The 19,518-nt window shown below is 40.9% G+C and overlaps 1 protein-coding gene across 2 annotated transcripts in view; it reads left to right on the top strand.

The window, feature by feature from the left end:
* Positions 1-12,345: 12,345 nt before the first annotated feature.
* Positions 12,346-19,518, top strand: part of CHD1 (chromodomain helicase DNA binding protein 1) — a 77,734-nt gene continuing 70,561 nt past the window's right edge. Inside the window, exons 1-2 of one of the 2 annotated variants that reach the window (XM_010362912.2) lie at positions 12,346-14,833; positions 16,836-17,036. In XM_010362912.2, the coding sequence (XP_010361214.1) occupies positions 16,984-17,036 (53 nt within the window). In that variant the 5' untranslated portion in view covers positions 12,346-14,833; positions 16,836-16,983. The remainder of the gene's footprint in view (positions 14,834-16,835; positions 17,037-19,518) is intronic. The other variant, XM_030927208.1, reaches the window with a different exon arrangement.

The raw sequence follows: 19,518 nt of genomic DNA, 5'->3' as shown, positions 1-19,518 counted from the left end.
ATCTATCTTAATAAATCAGTGTTTTTGTTGTTTTTCAATACTTTTGCAGTACTTTTAGCATGGTACTTAGCCACGCCAGACACGGTGGCTCACGCCTGTAATCCCAGCACTTCGGGAGGCTGAGACAGGTGGATCACCTGAGGTCGCGAGTTCAAGACCAGCCTGACCAATATGGAGAAACCCCGTCTCTACTAAAAATACAAAATTAGCTGGGGTGGTGGCGCATGCCTATAATCCCAGCTACTAGGGAGGCTGAGGCAGGAGAATCGTTTGAACCTGGGAGGTGGAGGTTGTGGTGAGCTGAGATCGTGCCACTGCACTCCAGCCTGGGCAAAAACAGCGAAACTCCGTCTTAAAAAAAAAAAATAGCCACTAGGCACTTTAAGGAAACCCCAAATTTCAAACTTCTTATCCTGTAAGATCCTGACTTTCCCTTCTAGGTCTACTCCATGTACCCTACTCCTCTATTATCCATTCTCTATATCTGGAACACCAAATATTTTTATTAAAATTGTTTGCATTAAAATAGCAATTTAAGATACAATTTTTTTTAAATGGGCTCAATTTAAAAGTCTAAGCTTCATCAGGTTAAAAAACTTAATAATTAAAATATGCAATTAACAAATCAAAGTGTTGAAAGGCTCACAATTAAAAAAAAAATAGCCTGCACCTCATTTCTCTTCTCCCCATCTCTGCTTTCTATTTTAAAGAGACACTTTTTAGCTACTGAAAGCTGTTTATTCCGCTAGCAAGTTTCATCTTTCTAAATAATATATATTCCTAGCTACTTCTTCATTTATATATTTTAGACCTTATTTCTTGACTTCTTATTAGTAGGATTTTATCAGTTAGGATGCCTCAACTTGTAGTAATCACAATCCCACCTAGTTTAAAAAATGAGAACTACAGTCGAGCACAGTGGCATGTGCCTGTAGTCCCAGCTACTTGGGAGGGAAGGATCACTTAAGCCCAAGTGTTCAAAAACAGCCTGGGCAATATAGGAAGACTCCCGTCTCTAAATAAATAAAATTTTGAAAAACTTACAAAAAAAAAAAAAAGAAGAAGAAGAAAGGAGAACTGCATTTATTTTCACAATCGGAAGCAGAGTTTATGAGAAGCCTCAGAGTCAGCTTCACCCAGCAGCTCTAGCTCCATTTCTCTGTGATTCCCTCAGTTCTCTTCTCCTCTGTGTGATGTCTTCATCTTTAGATTGATTGCGTCTCTTGTGGGAGCAAAAGAAATGTAACAGTTCCCGGTTTCTAAACAACACACCCAACACCCAGAGGCAACAAAGAAGCTCATTCTCATCTTTCACTCAAAAAAAAAAAAAAAAAAAAAAAAAAAAAGCCCTCTCTCTGAATTCCTAAACAAACCTCTCATAACTCTTTATTCCAAATTGGGTTATACACCCATTGCTTAACTGTGCCCTATGGCCTAAGGAACGCCATGAATTTATTGGCTTAGACTTACTCATCCATAAATGTAGTAGAGTGGCAAGCAGGATGGGATTACACTAATCAATTTAAGTTAATCAGGCTGAACTCTAAAGCTGGACCATGTGGCCACTATCCTATGGGAGAAAGACAGATGGAAGTTGGATCAACAATGCCAACTTCTACTATGGGCATTCAGCACTCACATACTACCTACATCCCTACCACTCCAATAGAACTACTGTATAACACCGTATTTTTAAAAATCAGTAACAGTATTTACTTCATGTTGACAACAGATGGTAATAGGGTCCAATGATTTTGTTTCCTTTCTGTATAATTGTTATGTTTCACTGGTAATTTTTAATTGCTTCTTCTTAAAAATCCTACAAAATTTACTTTTAATACATCCTTAAGTTTTCCAAATGTTTCATCATATCAGTTTATCAGGGAGCTCATGTATTAGTAAGGGAGTAGACAACAGAAAAGACAGGTAAAATAAAGTAACTGCAAATCATGATCATTACTATGAAGGAAATAAACAGGGGAATTAGAAAAAGTAACAGAGGAAGCCCTCTTTGGAAAATGTTTTGGAAGCCTCTCTAAGGAAGTGACATCTGGCCTCAGACCTAAAGGATGACGAATAGCCTATGTGTGAAGAGCCAAGGAAGCATTCCAGGAACAGAGATGACCACAGCAAAAGCCTGCAAGTGGAAAAGAATTTGGCAGGCTTGAGGACAGAAAGCAAGCCAATTGGCTGGAACATAATGAGTAGGGGGGAGAATGATAGGGGATGGGACTTTGGAGAGTTAGACTGAAGTGAGATCATGCAGGCTCTTGTAAGACTCAATGGAAACGAGGTTGAATTTTCCTGAAAGAGTGTGAAGCAAGATGATTTGTTTCATGTTTTTAAAGACCCCTCTCTGATTTCCGTATGACAGTGGCAGGCAGGGGAAACGCACAGAAATGGAAGTATGAAAAACAGGCAGAAGTCCTACTACCATTCTCTTCCTTGCAGCAGGTCTATTGGACTGTACATTTTGGGCTATACAGATTGTTTTTTGTTGTTGTTGTTTTTTAAGTTTGAACCCTTTTCAAAATGTCTAATTAGCTTATTTTATTAATGTATTGTCACCGAAAACTACATGTTGATTTAACTGTGAAAACCCATAGGACAACAACATGGAGAGCTAATTGTACTTCTTTTCCCTTCCCATCAAATATGTCTATTTGTCTAGGCTAATTATTTTTGATGAGTTAGGTAGGTTCATACACTATCTCCTCGGGAAGTTTTGTTAATGGCAGTATATGAAACAACAAGTTTTGCACAGTTTTTACTTACATTTCTCTAATTAAAGTGATATTAACTAGTCAGAGGAAAAAACAGAAACATGATTCATAATAACAAATGTTAAGAAACCATAAAATCAAATTGATTGAAAAATCATTTTTTAAAAGTAAAATATTCACGCCTTATAATTGTTACACCAAGTCTAATTTCAGGTAGTTAAAAAATTAAGATATATGGAGAACTTAAAAAATGAAAAGAAAGAGAGAAGTTTCTAGCCAAATGAGTACTTTTACTTCCTCAAATTAATGTTAATACAAAATTAGTAAAAATGAATTCAGATAAAAATTAAAAAATAATTTTTTAAATTGTTGCATGAGTGCTCACTCTATTATCAACTCTATTTCTTACTCATTTCTCTCCAGCAATATCTGCCTCTTCCAGTCCTTTCCATGTCACAACCCTTTCCTACCTTAGGGTCTTTGCATTTGCTCTCCTTCCTACTTTTCTCATGGTTCTTCTACAATCAGTTCCTTCTCATCCTTCCAGATACTGCTCAAATAAGCCTTCTCTGACCGCCCTAACTGCTCTTCCCATGTAAATGTCTCGTTACTCTTTCTAATAGTACCCTATCTTTCCTTTACAGAAATCATCCCAATATCTTATTTATTTATTTTTTAAGACAGAAGGACTTGCTATGATGCCTAGGTGGGCCTCCACTAAAGCTCGTGGGATCAAGCAATCCTCCCGCCTCAGCCTCTCAAGTAGCTGGGACTACTGGCATGTACCACGGCACCCAGCTTCCGTTTGTAATCCTGTTACTTACTTATTCATCCATCTTTCTCCTCCTCCAATTTCAAACTAGATTGTCAACTCCAAGTGAGAAAAACCCTTTCCTAGGCCGGGCACGGTGGCTCACGCCTGTAATCCCAGCACTTTGGGAGGCCGAGGTGGGTGGATCACGAGGTCAGGAGATCGAGACCATCCTGGCTAACATAGTGAAACCCCATCTCTACTAAAAAATACAAAAAATTAGCCGGGCGTGGTGGCGGGTGCCTGTAGCCCCAGCTTCTTGGGAGGCTGAGGCAGGAGAATGGTGTGAACCCGGGAACCAGAGCTTGCAGTGAGCCAAGATTGCGCCACAGCACTCCAGCCTGGGCAACACAGCAAGACTCTGTCTCAAAAAAAAAAAAGAAAAAGAAAAACCCTTTTGTTACTGTTTTCCTAGTAGTTGGCCTGAGGACAGGGATAGAGACAGCTTTCAAGAAATATTTGAATTTATACTGCAATCTGTGGACTCGATACAAATTTAACTAGCTCAAATAGAGTATATACTGTATCCAGCAGGAGTATGATAGGACATAATGGGCCCTTGTAATCTTACAAGGCACAAATTAATTAACCCACTTCCTAACCAGTTATTAGAAAATCTGGCTACACCTAGTTTAGATTCCCTTTTATAGAGTCCTTCAGGTACACTCCCACGTGAGAGACACTGAGGTTCCTCATTTGGGGTAAGGGTACTCACTTATGGCAGGTGCACATTCCTTTGAATTGGAGACTGAAAGGTGCCCAAGAAGTTGAGATAGTCTGTGGTCTGGGTCTACTGCACACATTGGGGTTTTATGGCATGCAACTGCTCTACTGTGAAGGATTGCCTGACAATTTTCTTTTAGGGAGATTCCTTTTGTATTTAGTTAATGCTGAAGACCTTAGCGGGTCAGCTTTCTCCTTAAGTTGTCAATTCTTCTAAACTTCTGTTTCTTAGCAACAGCTGGGACTCTGTCCATCGACATTGTTCTGTTTTAGCCTCACAAGCAAATAAGAGAATAAGTAGGCATGCCAGCTTGCCCTTTAGTCATATCCCTACACACACAGTGCATTCCGATCCTAGTTGCTATTGATAGATGGTGTGAAGTATCATCATATTTCTGTGAGGCATGAAAGGGGGTAGGCAGTAGAAAATATTTTGGGCGGGAGCTGAGAAATTAGAGTTCTTTTATTATCACTTGCATCTCCTTAACAAGTCTTATTCCTAATACTAAGATTTCACTTTCTGGTATTCAGTGTAAAAACTCTAGTATTAGAAAAAATGTGGCAAAAAAAAAAAAAAAAACTGCAATTAAACATGCCTCTCAAATAATCTGATCTGGTCTTACATTCTTAGACCATAGGCTACAGGCAGAAACAGCTTTCAATGATTGTCAAATTTGCAGAATTTGCTCCAATCTGCTTTTTTTCTGGAAAACTTGTTTAGAATGCCTCTCTTTTCCAATGTACTTTTCAAAACTCACATATAGTAACCAATATACTTGACATTTAAATATATTTGGCTACCAAATTCTCTAATGCAACACTCAATGACTGAGTTCTAAAACACTGTTGGAGAATGTCTGGATAAAAGATTCACTGCTGCATAACACAAACTAAATTTCCATCTTAATGGTGGAAAGTCCACATTACCCCCCATCTTATCTTGAATCAGCCAGTTCCAGTTTCTCTGAGGTTTGTTATTTGCAACCCCATTCACAGTCAAACTGAGGCAGGGCTCTTTCAGTTGCAACTGGCTGAAATCCACTAAAGCTAGATTAACCAAAGACACAAAATTTTATTTTAAGGATAAATTATTATAAATAATTCAAAGATAGGGAGCAGACCTATCTTTGCAAAGCACTAAGATCAGGAACCAGAAAGCGATCGGGAACTGAGGCAGCCACTATATCTGAGTCTGATATGTCAACATTGCTTCATGAAAGCAGACTCTGGGGTCAAATTACTTAGGGTTTAGTATCTTTAGCACTTACTTTAAGCAAGGTTTTTAGTTTCCTTATCTGTAAAGTAAGGATAATAGTACAGGTTGAGCACCCCTAATTAGAAAGCTGAATTGCTCCAAAATCTGAAACTTTTTATTATTATTCTTTAAATACAGCTGGGGTTTCACTACATTGCCCAGGCAGGTCTTGAAATCACGGATTCAAGCAATCTTCCTCCCTCATGAAAATTTCTGAGCACCCACATGACACAGCAGGTGGAAAATTCCACATCTGACCTCGTAGAATACATCATGTGTTTCATGCACAATATTACTGAAAATATTGTATAAAATTGCCTTCAGGCTATGCGTATAAGGTGTATATAAAGCATAAAATAGAAAGCATAACAGAATTTCATGTTTAGACTTGAGTACCCATCTCCAATATCTAATTATGTATACGCAAATATTCCAATAACCCAAATCCTAAACACTTCTGGTCCCAACCATTTGGGATAAGGAATACTAAACCTGTACCCAAATTCATAGACTTATAGCAGTTAGAACACTGGGTGGCACAGTAAGCAATCTGAGATTACTCTTGTTCTCTATCACAGCTCTCAGATTCTCCACATGCTGCTTGCTACCAAACAAAGCAGCCCTGGCCTATGTTTATATTTTCCCAGTTCAAGTGATCAGCAGTCTGACAAGCTTCTCTCAATCCTAATTTTAAATTCTCAGAACAATCTGATTCATTCAGATAGGGTTCTGTTGTTCAACTAGCTAAAGCCAGAAGTGTTAAGTCACCTAATACGTTACTAACTGCTGAGGCCCATTCCTGAATGTGTGTGGATGTTTCTCAGTGGTGATGGATCATGAATCGAGGCTAAATAAAATTTTAAATATGTTTTTTATACTTCTCTCAGCTATCTTCTGTTCTTTTACAGTCACAAAAAGTACCCAAGTAAGTGACTTACTCAATGTCATACAGCTAATGAAAGATGAAACTGTGATACAAAACCAGGTCTGAAGCTGGTACAAAAGTAGTGAGTTATCTCAGTTGGTTGTTCAGTCTGCTCTAGATTGAACTCTTGTTCTACTCTTTCCCCCCTTCTCACTACTGCACTTGACTAGTCTTAAAAAACAAACTAGGTCTGATTCCAAATCCAATATTCCTTTTACCAAACAATGCATTAGAGTTATTTATATTTATTGAGACTATATTATGTAGTTGACCCTGTATTTAACCAAGCTTGAGACAGAAGACTTCAAGTAGTTAAGAAGCGGCTTTGCTGTTTTTCTTATATTTAATAATATAAAAACCCCTGGAGTATAACATACATAAAGTTCACAAAAAGTCAATGTGCAGCTTGATGCACTTTCTCATACACATTCGCCAGTGTAACATTCCAGATCAAGGTATACATTTCCATCACTTCAGAAGGCTCACTGTGCCCCTTCCAAGTCAATACCAACGCCAGAAAGGTCAATACCATCCTGACTTCAATCATCAATTGGTTTCGCTTGTTCCTGAATTTCATACAAATGGAATTATACAATATGAACTATTTTGTGTGTATTTCACTCAATGCAATGACTGCGAGATTTATCTATGTTACGCGTGTAGCATTTTCTTTTTATTACCAGGTAATATTCCATTTTATGAATATGCTTCACTTTGTTCCAGTTTGGGGCTATAATGAATCAAATTGCTATGAACATTGTTACACAAAAACTTTTAGTAGACACATTCATTTCTCTTGAGTATACGCTGAGGAGTGAAACTGCTGAATTATAGGGTAGCCATAAGTTCAGCTATAATGAATATTGCCCATCAATTTCCCAAAGTGGTTGTAACCAATTTGTACCCTTACCAGCAATGAGTTTGTTACACTATAAATTGTTAACAAGAAAAATAACATTGCAATCAGTCTGTTATGCTAGTCACATTTCTTTGTTCTGCAGAATGTATTTTATTTGAGGTTCCTTTGTTACTGGTTATAAGAAAGGGTGAGTTTTAGCTAAGCTGTTAGGTAGAGAGTAGATCCTCATTCATTTGCACCCTCACCAAACCACAACTCCAATCTGTGTAAGATTTCACTGGAAAACACTACTTAGTTTGCCATCGCTTATGGCAAGTTTTTTCAACAAGGGTACTACTGTCATTTTGAGCCAGATAATTCTTTTGTGCAGGGGAAGAGGGGGCTGTGCCGTACAATGTAGGATTTTTAGCAGTATCCCTGGCCTCTAACTACTATATACGAATAGTGCCAACTCTGAAAACCCACCCACTGGGATGACCACAAAAATTTTTCCAGATTTTGGCAAATGTTTTCTCTGGGGGCAAAATCTTCCCTACTCAATGGCCATTACCGACCACTGTTTTATAAATAAGTGTCCTGTCCTCCCCACGTCATCTAAAAAAAAATGTTATGAGTCAATATTGTGTTAATAGGATGCTGTCAATGATTGTTCAACAATGGCACATTAGAATCACCTAGAGGAGCTTTTAAAAAAAATGCATATGCCAAGGCCCCACCTCAGAACCATGGAAGAGAATCTTGAGCATTTTTAGTATACAACTCCTCAGGTAATTCTAAATTTTGGCACAGCTGAGAATTATGTATCTTCTAAACATATTACTCTTCCCAGGAGTATATGCTTTAAAACAAATTTCCATCAATGACTTTTCAAGCATTAGTAGAGGATGAAGGACAGATTTGTGGAATAGGAGGTTCTCAGTCTCAAATCACACCAATTAAATGACCACCCATAGCCCATAAATGTAAATGATGGTATTGTTCAGTTCCTGTTTGAAAAAAACAATGAAAACATATTATCCCAAATCAGACTTTGAAGATTTTAATGTATTTGTTTTTTAGATGATTAATATGTGATAATCCTTCCACCTAATTCTTATACAGCAACTGGACACTATTCACCACTCTTTCCATGAAGCACTTACTCATCTCCAATAGCACAACACCCTTCTGGTAACTGTGTAACTCCTCCTTATCCAGTTCATCTTCCTTTACCTAGTCAAAAATAAACTGAAATTCTTCATTGCACACACTTAGGCTGTCTTCCAAGTTTACTTCATGAATACTCAAGACTTTAATTTTTCCCTACACACTTCACACTTAACAGCTTTAATTTTCAGTCTAGACTTCACTTAGCTACATTATTCTATCCAGAAACATCCCGGGCAATTCAAAGGCATTGGAAATTCTGTAAGCCTTTTTTTTTTCCCCCCCAAAACAGTCTAGCTCTGTTGCTCAGGCTGGAGTTCAGTGTCGCGATCTCGGCTCACTGCAACCTCCGCCTCCGAGGCTCAAGCAATTCTCCTGCCTCAGTCTCCCAAATAGCTGGGACTACAGGTGCATGCCACCACGCCCAGCTAATTTTTAAATTTTTAATAGAGACGGGGTTTCAACGTGTTGGCCAGGATGGTCTTCATCTCCTGACCTTGTGATCCACCCGCTTTAGCCTCCCAAAGTGCTGGGATTACAGGTATGAGCCACTGCACTGGGCCCAATTCTGTCTTAAATCAAACATAATGATCTCCCTATCTACACATTTGTAAATACATTACTATATAAGTGAATGTCATTCAGCAGCAAATGACTAACATCCCTCCTCCTCCTAACCCTCCCTGAATCCAATCCCATCAAGTTTTGTCATCCTTCCCAATTCTACTTCTCTCCACCTCTATTACACTATCCTAGTCTATTGTATCATTTCTAACCTCTCTTATCTGCCAAAGCCTCCTGATTCAATTAGGAATACTGTATCTACTTCGGCTCACATCTAATCCTTCTCTGGGATTTACACCTAAAGTAAAAACTTTCAATTTGCCAATCCTACCAAGCTACCACCCAGTTTCAAATCCTTCAGTAGCTTCCTTGTTGTCTTGAAAAATAATACTTCACTTAGCCTTTGGGCCTAGCGTCTATGTAGCCTCATCTTGTCCAGCTGCTCTTTGCTCCAGCAGTAACAAGCCTCTTAAGAGTTCCTTACAGATAGGGTGGTCATGCCATTTACTATCCAAACCTGAACACTTCTGAAAGTGAATACAGCCTGTTCTCGGCAAACTGGCAAATGCACTGACGTGATCTCTCTGACCCCAGAATCTTTGTCCATGTTGTTTCTTTTACCCAGAAAGCAGCTCTTACTTCCCTTTCTTGCCTAACTCATGTTAATTCTTCAGGTCTAGATCAAGTTGATCACGTAACTTCCTTGAGACTTTCCTGACTACGGTTCTTTATTATGGATTCTCACAGCACTGTATGTCTCTTCATACTATTTTTCTAAGTTGTGATTTTATAGTGTGACTGTCTCCTGAACTAGGCTTTAACTTTGGAAGGGTTAGTTTTTGCTGTATTATAATCCCTCCCTACCCTCAGCAGAATGTCTGGTATGTAATACATTCTTACATTTGTATTGAATGAATATCAATACAATGTACTGGGACACAGTCTCTTTGCTCAAGGACCTCACAATGTAGTATGGAAACAAATGTTATATTGTGATACAATGATATATTGCACTTACAGAATACTCAATTCCATGTCCTAAAAGGGAGGTCAGAGAGTTGTCTGACAAGTCTCACAGGCTGACAGCACAATTGTGTCAGGGTACTCAACAGTTCTTGAGCATTTACTTAAATGAACCTATGAAAGATTGACCCATAAGATAAATGGGCTATATCCACTTACAATGAGAGATACCTTTCCAGTGACCTGCAGAAGTGTCTAGAGTACCAAGGGTCCGTGAGGAATGATGGGTGGCAATCCTGAGATTGGTCTGTGAAAAAATTAACTAAAATACTAGGAATATATAATATGTACATACATGTTTATTTATGTTTAGTTTACAAATATATGTGGTATATAAGCAGGGGACTGATTTAATTAGGTTTCAAGTGTGAAGGAAACCTAAAGGATAAGCTGAAGGGAAAGATGTAGAGAAAATAGAGGCCTAAACTAAGCCCGGTAGTGGGATTTAAAAAGAAAGGATGAATACAAAATTTCTGCATTAAAATGAGTGGTACAGTTTGTCCCTCAGTATCTTCAGGGAATTAGTTCCAGGACCCATTTACCAAAACCTGGGGATGCTCAAGTCCTTTATAGTTGAGCCTCTGTACCTGCAAATTCCTGCAGGTACAGAGGACCAACAGTATTTGGACAGCAGTGAATAAAGCATCTAGGTGAGGGCCAGGCGTGGTGGCTCATGCCTGTAATCCCAGCACTTTGGGAGGCTGAGGCAGGGGGATCATCCAAGGTCAGGTGTTTGACACCAGCCTTGCCAACATGGTGAAACCCAGTCTCTACTAAAAGTACAAAAAATTAGTCGGGCGTGGTGGCACGCGCCTGTAGTCCCAGCTACTTGGGAGGCTGAGGCATGAGAATCACTTGAACCCAGGAGACTGAGGTTGCAGTGAACTGAGTTCTCACCACTGCACCCCAGTCTGGGTGACAGAGACTGTCAGAAAAAAAAAAAAAAAAAAAAAAAAAAGAAGGAAGGAAGGAAGGAAGGAAGGGAGGGAGGGAGGGAGGGAGGGAGGAAGGGAGGGAAAGGAAAGAAAGACAAAGAAAAACAAAGAAAGACAAAGAAAGACAAAGAAAGACAGAAAGAAAAGAAAGAAAGAAAGAGAGCATCTGGGCAAGGAAAGGAGTGATATAGCATCAATGCAACTATTTTTTAATATTTTTGAGGTTGGCTACTGAACCTTCTTTCTTACTCTGCATGCACACAATTTTTGCAGCAGAGGATGGAATCTTTGTATCTTCTTCAATGCCTATTAGATTTTATACATACTTGCCTCTTAGTATCACCTCTAAGAATTTTGTTTGAAATTTAGCTTTTAGTGATTCAAGAATTTATCAGTCAAAATCCCCAAACACAGTGACCATAAAGAAGGCGAATGAGCCACTGGTGGACATCACAATAATCTGGGAAACTTCCCAAATACCATCTAGAACCTAGAAATTCTGCATATCAGAAGAGGGGAAGAATACGAGGGTCAGGCATGTGTAGTTTCTGAACTTTCCAGGTAACTGAGTCCTGTCCCTTGCTCAACACTGGGAACTAAACTCCCCTAATTTCTTACTAGGAAAACAGAAAATGTACAGTAAATCTTCACTAGATGATGACTTAGGATTTCATGGGTTCTATTCACAGAACTTCGTAAATTTAAGAATCATATTGGAAAGACTTCCTCTGGTTTGGCAAGGACATGGGAAATACTGTCATACGTTGAGATTTTAGGGTATTTTCATACTGTCTTGATTGTTTTTGTGGTTTCTCACATGCAAATCCTCCAGGCAACAAGAAGATAATTATGGAATTAAAATCTCAACCCTGGCATCCAAAAAGCTAACAAAGGAGCAAGTCATCCTGTTTACGTTATATATTTCAAATTCTGGATATGTGGTTCCCAGTCTATCCCCACCTAAGGATACCCATTTAGTACTTTGCCTAGTAAAGCACATCACAATTAAGGACCCACAAAATGTCTCAGATTCTGGAAAATAATATTCTTTCCAAAGAATATGAAATTTAAAAAATGGGAAATTAAATAGTAAAAAAAACCTCCTGGTTAATGTTAATTATGTGGAATTTTTCGTTAGTCACGTGAGATTATCAACTGTTTGGATATTGTTTTAGTATCAGTAAGTAGAGATAAAGCCAGTTTATTCAAATAAAGTGACACTGCAAATTTAACTACGTTGATAAATCACCTAAAAGGTATCTTTGGATTGCCTACACGCTTTTTAAAAAATAAACTGGCAAGATTGTTGCAATTTTCCACCTACTGTCTACTTCTGTGAAGCAATAAAGTATGATTTTACTAGAAATCTAAATCTCCAATGTTCAATATTTTATTGCAAATTGGGCAAGATATTTTTTCGAATAGCATGTTTGATGGCACAATATGGCAGAATAGCATATTTGATGGCACAATTAGTAGTTAAAAAAAAAACAAAAAAAACAGTCTGATGTGCTTCCGGAAAACGTAAAATAGACTGTATTATACAGTAATTATTTTCATAAGACAATGACAAAATGTCAGAGTTGTAATTGAGGACTTTATTAACTGAACTATACTTCTGATTACAACACTTTATATATGTTAATCGTTAGCTTCTCTGGAGAAATTAGGGGCACAGGAAGTTCCTATCATTGAGGATATTAACATAAAGCTTAATATGAAAAATTAGCACTCAGTTCATAATACTCTAGGGACTTCAGAAATGAAGATTTGTATGATCCTTTTATCCCTCACAGCCCAGTATTAAAACTAATATTGCAAAGGACGGTAGTGTTCCATTTCGTTTTGCTATTCAATTATTGCTGACAGATACATGTTTTCAAAAAGGCCATGGGCATCTGTCTGCTTTCCCCTACTCCTCCAGGTGAATATACCCTTCAATATGCAGTAAATACATATATGGAGTTATGTTTTGAGATTTTTTTTGAAGGATTTGAACCAAATTGCTTAAACAGCTGGTAGCCTAAAACTCTGGAATATTTCCCACAACGGAAAAATAATTATTTGAGGAATGCATGTTACCACAAACTCATTTGACTTGGAAAGTGGGCCTTTACGCCAAATCAAATAACTGAACAATGGAATTAGAAACTTTTAAATATTATTAACCTTGGCCGCTGGGTGCCGTGGGTCCCGCCTGTAATTCCAACACTTTGGAAGGCAGAGGCAGACGGATCGCTTGAGCTCAGGAGTTCAAGACCAACCTAGCAACATGCCAAAACCCCGCCTCTATAAAAATAAGTAAAAAACAAAAATCATTAACCTTGAGTGAGTCAAGTCCATCTGCAGACTGAAAAAAATAACGTGTAACAGAATTTTGATTTAAAAAACAATGTTTTCAAAAAAGCATTTAAAAATGCTTTACGTATGTTTCAAAAACACACTTAAAAAAGATGTTTCCAACACATTGAAGGGATTTAACTAAGGCCCACAATTACAGTTACGATACAAACTGTCAGCTAAAAGGCAGCAACTTAAGCTGAGACAGTTACTAACACCCCTCGAGTAGCATTTTTTGTTGCGATTCGGTGCCGCACCCTTCACCCCGCCCTCCGGGGAGGAACCTAGAAAGGAAGGGTTGGTGTATTTCTAAACCAGGCCACCCACACAGGAATCAAGCGGCATCACAGGCTGTCAACAACCGGGTCTCTATTTTCACTCCTCCTCAGGCGCCCCGCCTGTGCGGGACATCAGCTCCCGAGGGAGCATCAGTCGCAGATCGCCCAAACGTAAGAGGTGGCGAGAGGCCACCACGGTTGCCCAACAGTTGCGTTCCCAGGCTGCCTGGTGTGACGCAGCAGCCCCCGCCCGGACCCTGAGGCCTGGCGCTCCGACGGAGCCGAGGCCTGTGCTACCCGACACTCCTGGCGACCCGGCCCCTTAGGCTTATTCAGCGCGGCCGTTCCCGGCTTCCCGAGTACCATCGCACTCTCTCCCCACCCCCGTTCCTCCCCGGTTCCTTGTCAGTCTCCGCCGCGACGTCTTTGCGCAACCATCCCGAGTGACATTAGCGCCCATACCCGCACGGAGCGAGTCTGAAGCTCCCATTTCCCGGAATTCAACGCCGCGCCGCTAAGGGCGGGCACCCAAGCGAGGATCAGCGGACTAAGGCCGCGACCAGAGTCGGGACGGCCTCCGCGTAGTCAGAGTCCGGCGGCCTCCGCGCAGCCAGCGTGCGCACTCCCATTCGTGCGCGTGCGCGCACTCGCCCTCCGCCCCGCCCCAGTACCAATCGCTTTTTTCCTACGCCCACGACTCTTAAACGTAGTCCCTCCCGCCGCCCGCGCGCGAGCCGAAAGGGTTCGGCGTGCGCGCACTCGCCCGCTCGCCTGCCCGCCTCGCGCTCTGTAGAGAAGGGGAGTGAGCAGAGGCGCTTACGTCGCGCGGGAGGCGGAGGCGACGGCGACCTCGGTGGCGGCGGCGGCTACGACGGAGACGGTTGCGCTCGCTCGCTCTCTCGGCGTCATGGCGGCTGCCGGGGGCAGATAAGCGGCGGGAGCGGGAGCGCGCGCGGCGGCGGCGGCGGCGACGACTCGTTACTTCTAGCTCTTGCTGCCCTCGCCGTTGGTGCTTCAATAATGAATTGTTAGCTCCACTCCGCAGGGGATCGCGCGTTGGTGCTGCGGACCAGGGCTTCCCCTTCCCCTTCCCCTTCCCCTCCGCGTCTGTCCCCTTCCCCCTCCCCCGCACGGACTCTTCCTTACCCGGAGACGCCGGAGCTCTAGGACCTCGGCGGCGGAGATCCCAGGCCTGGGCGCGGGGGAGGCCGTCGACTGGAGTCGGCTCCCTCCGCCCCGCCAAGCCTGCCGGTAAGAAAGGGGGCAGCAGGCGGGTCAGGATGTGGCGGGGAGGACAGGAGCCGGCCGGGTGGAGGGCGGGCGCGGCGCGGTGCCCAGGCGGCGGCCCAGCGGCCGGGCGAAGGCCGGCTGGCTCGCCGAGTGCCGGTGGCGGTGTACGGGCCCGGCGCGCAGGGGGCGTGTGAGCGGCGAGTACAGGCCGGCGGCCGCAGAACGCGTACTTACGCCGGTCTGGCGGCCCTGCCTCGGCCTCTTCAGCTTAGTGCCGACCGGGCCGCGAGAGGAGACCGGTGAATGGCTGGCTCTTAGCCGGTGCGTGGGTCCCGCCGCGACCCGGGCTCCCAGCACGTGGGGAGCGGCGGGAGGGGGAGGGGGCGGCGGCTCGGGCGAGCCTGGGAGGGCGCGGGGCGGGTCTGCGGGAAGTTTGAGGCGGGAAGAGGGACTCCCGGACCGGGATGGAGGCCCTGGGAGAGGGGGCAGGTCCGCAAGGGAGGCTGATTGGAGAGCGTTGGATGGATGAGCAAGGAGAATGATTTCCGAACCTCTTTCGAGTGCCGCTCTAAAAACTTAGCAGGAGCAAAGCAACTGCTAAAAGACAGGGGATTGAAGACGTTTGGTAACTTAGGATAGTCCTCATGGAGACACTTGAGAGGAAAGAGCGCTGTGTGCGCTTGGAGCTTCAGAACTTAAGGTTGTGGAAGGGTTTCAGAGGACTTTTTCGGATAAGGGAGATGGGGGAGAAAGGAAGTTAAAATGTACAGAGAAAGCCATTTTGAGGGACGAAAGGAAGGTGAAAATGAAAGAACGAAAAGGGGAGTGAACTTTTTAAAGGAAGAAACGGGAAAGGCAGTTTGTTAACATCGATTTTTTAAGACTTAATTGTTCAGTAAGGCTCTTTGAGTAGGGTGAGATTAATATTTAACATTAGGAATAAATGTCGAGTAGAACGGTTACTTTTTAGATAACCTGTGCTTGCAGAGTCTACTGGACTATAGTCTAGAGAATTAACATCCTGATCCAGATGCAGACTTTGCTATCATTGAGTTGGTAACAGTCTGTTTCCCTCCCTCTTTTGTGAAAGGGAAATAATCGTAGGAGTGAATTCTGTTTGCTGAGGTCGGAGGACAGCTCTGCTCTCAGTTGGCTGTCTCGGTACTTTCTGGCTGGGGAAGGATCTGACGTCTCCTTCCCCCGCTTCTTCCTCTCCCTCCCCTGCCAGAGATCTCCTTTGTTTATTCGTGGATGGCTTGTAGGTGATTCTTCAGTGTTGTACCGAAATCTCTAAAGGTGGAAATGGTGTGTCTTGGTTCATTATTCTTGCCCCATTTTTTTTACGTAAAAAAATCAGATATAGTGGATATTCTATTACCTTTTTAATTTTTTTCACAAAATAAAAACCAAGTGCAAACTGGTTAAGTATTATTTAAACGTTATCCCACTATCCGTTTACCTGTTAAAGAACACATTTATTTTGATCTGTGCATTTTTGTTGAGATTATATGATATCTTTTATTTGCCTGTGCCTCCCATGGGAGCGTTTTCAAAACTTTCTCACTCAAGTATATGAAGTTCTTGGTGGGAGGAATGAGGGCTTGATTAAAGGTAACCTCCCCCCACCCCGTACTTCATTTATTCGACCAAGTTATCTAATAAGACTCCGTTATCTACTCTTGGGATGTATGCATATGTTACTTCGTATCACCTTGCTTTAGGAGTCTATACAAACATTGTTAGATAGTTGCAGTTTCAGTTAGTCTCTCAAGATCATATCACTCCACAAGTATTTTAATTCTTCTGTCCGAAGTATACTAGCAGTAGCATACTAAATTCCAGTTAGTAGTCAGGAGTGTGGTTACTAGAAGTCTAGGTATTTTAAGTATTTAATAAAAGGCCTCCACTTCTTCCTTACCACCTCTAGTCTAATTGGCCTGCGTAGATTTATATGTTTTAAACAGGGCTTATTTACCTTTTTTCTGTAGGAAATTTTCTTAATTTGTTAATATATTTTCTTTAGGTGAATGAAAGGAGAGTCCCAGAAAACCTGTGACTGTTGAAGAAAATTTATCTGTGAATTTTTATATTCAAGGAGTCAGTATTTATATTCATTTTTTAAACTGGGAAGATTTATATTTTACTTTAAAACTTCTTAATAATAATTTACAATGAATGGACACAGTGATGAAGAAAGTGTTAGAAACAGTAGTGGAGAATCAAGGTAAGTAAGCACTTTGTTATCAGTCGTTTACTATGAAGAGAGTTGAAAACTTCACTCTCTTTTTTCTTTATTATTATTGTTGTTTAGTTTTCCTCATAGGTAGCAGAGTTTTCAGGTTTTCCTCTTAGCTGTCCAAAATACTAAAAAAATTGTGATATACGAACCTTTTTTCATAATACAGGTTTTAATTTTTTTCATTCAGATACACAGTAGGTCTTAAATATAGAAAGTTTTTGTTTATTTAAATCTATTTGGAAGTTTATATTTGAGCTAATAATTAAGCTGGAGCATGTAAAATAGATTTAAATTGTTTTGACTGTTAGTGAAATTTCTAGATGAAGGCAGTAAAAATTTTTTCACTCATCTTTTTCTGGCATTTTGTCTTCTATATCTGTACTGTTCAATATGGTTACCACTAGTCACATGTGGCTATTTAAGCTTCAATTACAAAATATTCAGAATTTACTTAGTCGTACTAGATATGTTTCAAGTGCTGAATAATCATATGTGTCTAGTGGCTACCATATTGGACAGTACATAGAAAAGTTCTATTACTGGAGAAAGTTTTAGACAGTGCTGAGCCAAACATTTGTTGAAATATTACTGCGCCCTGTTTTATTTTCAGATTGGAGTTTTAATTATCTGTGAAGGTGTTAAGAGTTCTTGCTTGGGCCAAGTGTTTGCAAAGAAGATTCTTCAAATTCTGTAGCTCCCAAATTTTGAGTTATCTGCATATTAATTTATAATCCATGTAGTTATATGCATTATCATATTTAGAAATTAGGAATGTGGAGTCAAACTGTTTACTTATTCCATTTCTACCTCTTATTAGTTGTGTGAATTAGGGCAAATTAATCTCTGAAGCTCTGATTTTTGCCCCCTAAAGAGGGGATTACACTATTATCTTATTCAAAGTTCATGGCTGGGTTTGGTGGATCATGCTTGTAATCCCAGCACTTTGAGAGGCTGAGGCAGGAGGATCACTTGAACTCAGGAGTTGGAGATCAGCTTAGGCAGCATAGTGAGACCTTCTCTAATTTATGAAAAATAAAATTAAAAAAAATTTGAGGATTGAGATGCTTCATGTAAAGGGCTTAAAATATTTTCTGGGATAATGAGCACTGAATATTTGCTTATTGTAACCAGCATATTTTGTGTAACACAGGATACTATATAACAAAAACATTAATTACAGTGATGGCGACATGGGGGTGGACAAGAAACGGGAAGGTTTTGGCAATTAAGAAGATTAAGAAAAATGTTAGATAGAAAACTAAAATTAAGTAGTAGTATTTGTATTTAATCTGAAACTTGGACTCTTATTTTTCTTTTTTTTTTTTTTGAGACAGAGTCTCGCTCTGTCGCCCAGGCTGGAGTGCAGTGGTGCGATCCTGGCTCTCTGCGACCTCCGTCTCCCAGGCTGAAGTGATTGTCTTACCTCAGCCTCCAGAGTAGCTGGGATTACAGGCGCTGGCCACCAGTCCCAGCTCATTTTTGTATTTTTTTATGTAGAGATGGGGTTTCGCCACATTGGCCAAGCTGGTCTCAAACTCCTGTGCTCAAGTGATCCACCTGCCTTGGCCTCCCAAAGTGCTGGGATTACAGGTGTGAGCTACCATGCCCGGCCTGACACATGGAATTTTCTGACCTAACTAGTTATATTTTAGTTTATCAGCTTTCATAGGTACCGTTTGGATAACAAGAATATCATACAGAATAAAATAAGGAACAGTTATGGAAAGCAGCGTTATTGAACAAGTATTGGTCTAGGAGTTATAAAACCTGAGTTGATGCTATGTCTGCATTAATTAGAACTCATATGATTGCCTCCACTCTAAGGATTGAATTGATATTGAAGTTTCATCTTAATTAATTACAAAGTGCATTGTAAAGTTTTGAACAGTAAAGTTTTACTAGAACCACCAGAGTTGAGGTTTAATTAAAAGACTTGAATCTCAGCTTTGATTCAGATCTCTATAGGTATGCTACTAGAGTTAAGTGAATAGAAGAGTCATATTGTCCACCCACAATTTTTTTTCTTTGAGACAGGGCCTCACTCTGTCACCTGGGCTGGAGTACAGTTGTGTAGTCTCGGCTCACTGTAGCCTCTGCCTCTACCTCCTGGGCTCAAAACGGTTCTCCCACCTCAGCATCCTGACAGGCGTGCATGCCACCACATTCAGCGAATTTTACAATTTTTTGTAGAGATGAGGTCTCACCATATTGCCTCATCTGGTCTTGAACTCATGGGCTCAAGCAGTCCTCCCACCTTGGCCTCCCAAAGTGTTGGGATTACAGGTGTGAGCCACCATACCTAGTCTCACATTTTCTTATTTATAGTTGCAATGAAATGTTTAGTAGGTAGAAATATCTAGAGGAAACACAGGAACCAAACTACTCATAAAATAGGAAATAAGTCTCTTGAGAGTAAATCCTCTAGTTGGATATGCAGACAGATCATATGCTGGTATATTCTGACTAC

Source organism: Rhinopithecus roxellana, chromosome 3, assembly GCF_007565055.1.
Source record: "Rhinopithecus roxellana isolate Shanxi Qingling chromosome 3, ASM756505v1, whole genome shotgun sequence".
NCBI lineage: Eukaryota > Metazoa > Chordata > Mammalia > Primates > Cercopithecidae > Rhinopithecus > Rhinopithecus roxellana.
The sequence above is the reverse complement of the archived record's forward strand: the minus strand, read 5'-3'. Positions and strand labels throughout refer to the sequence as shown.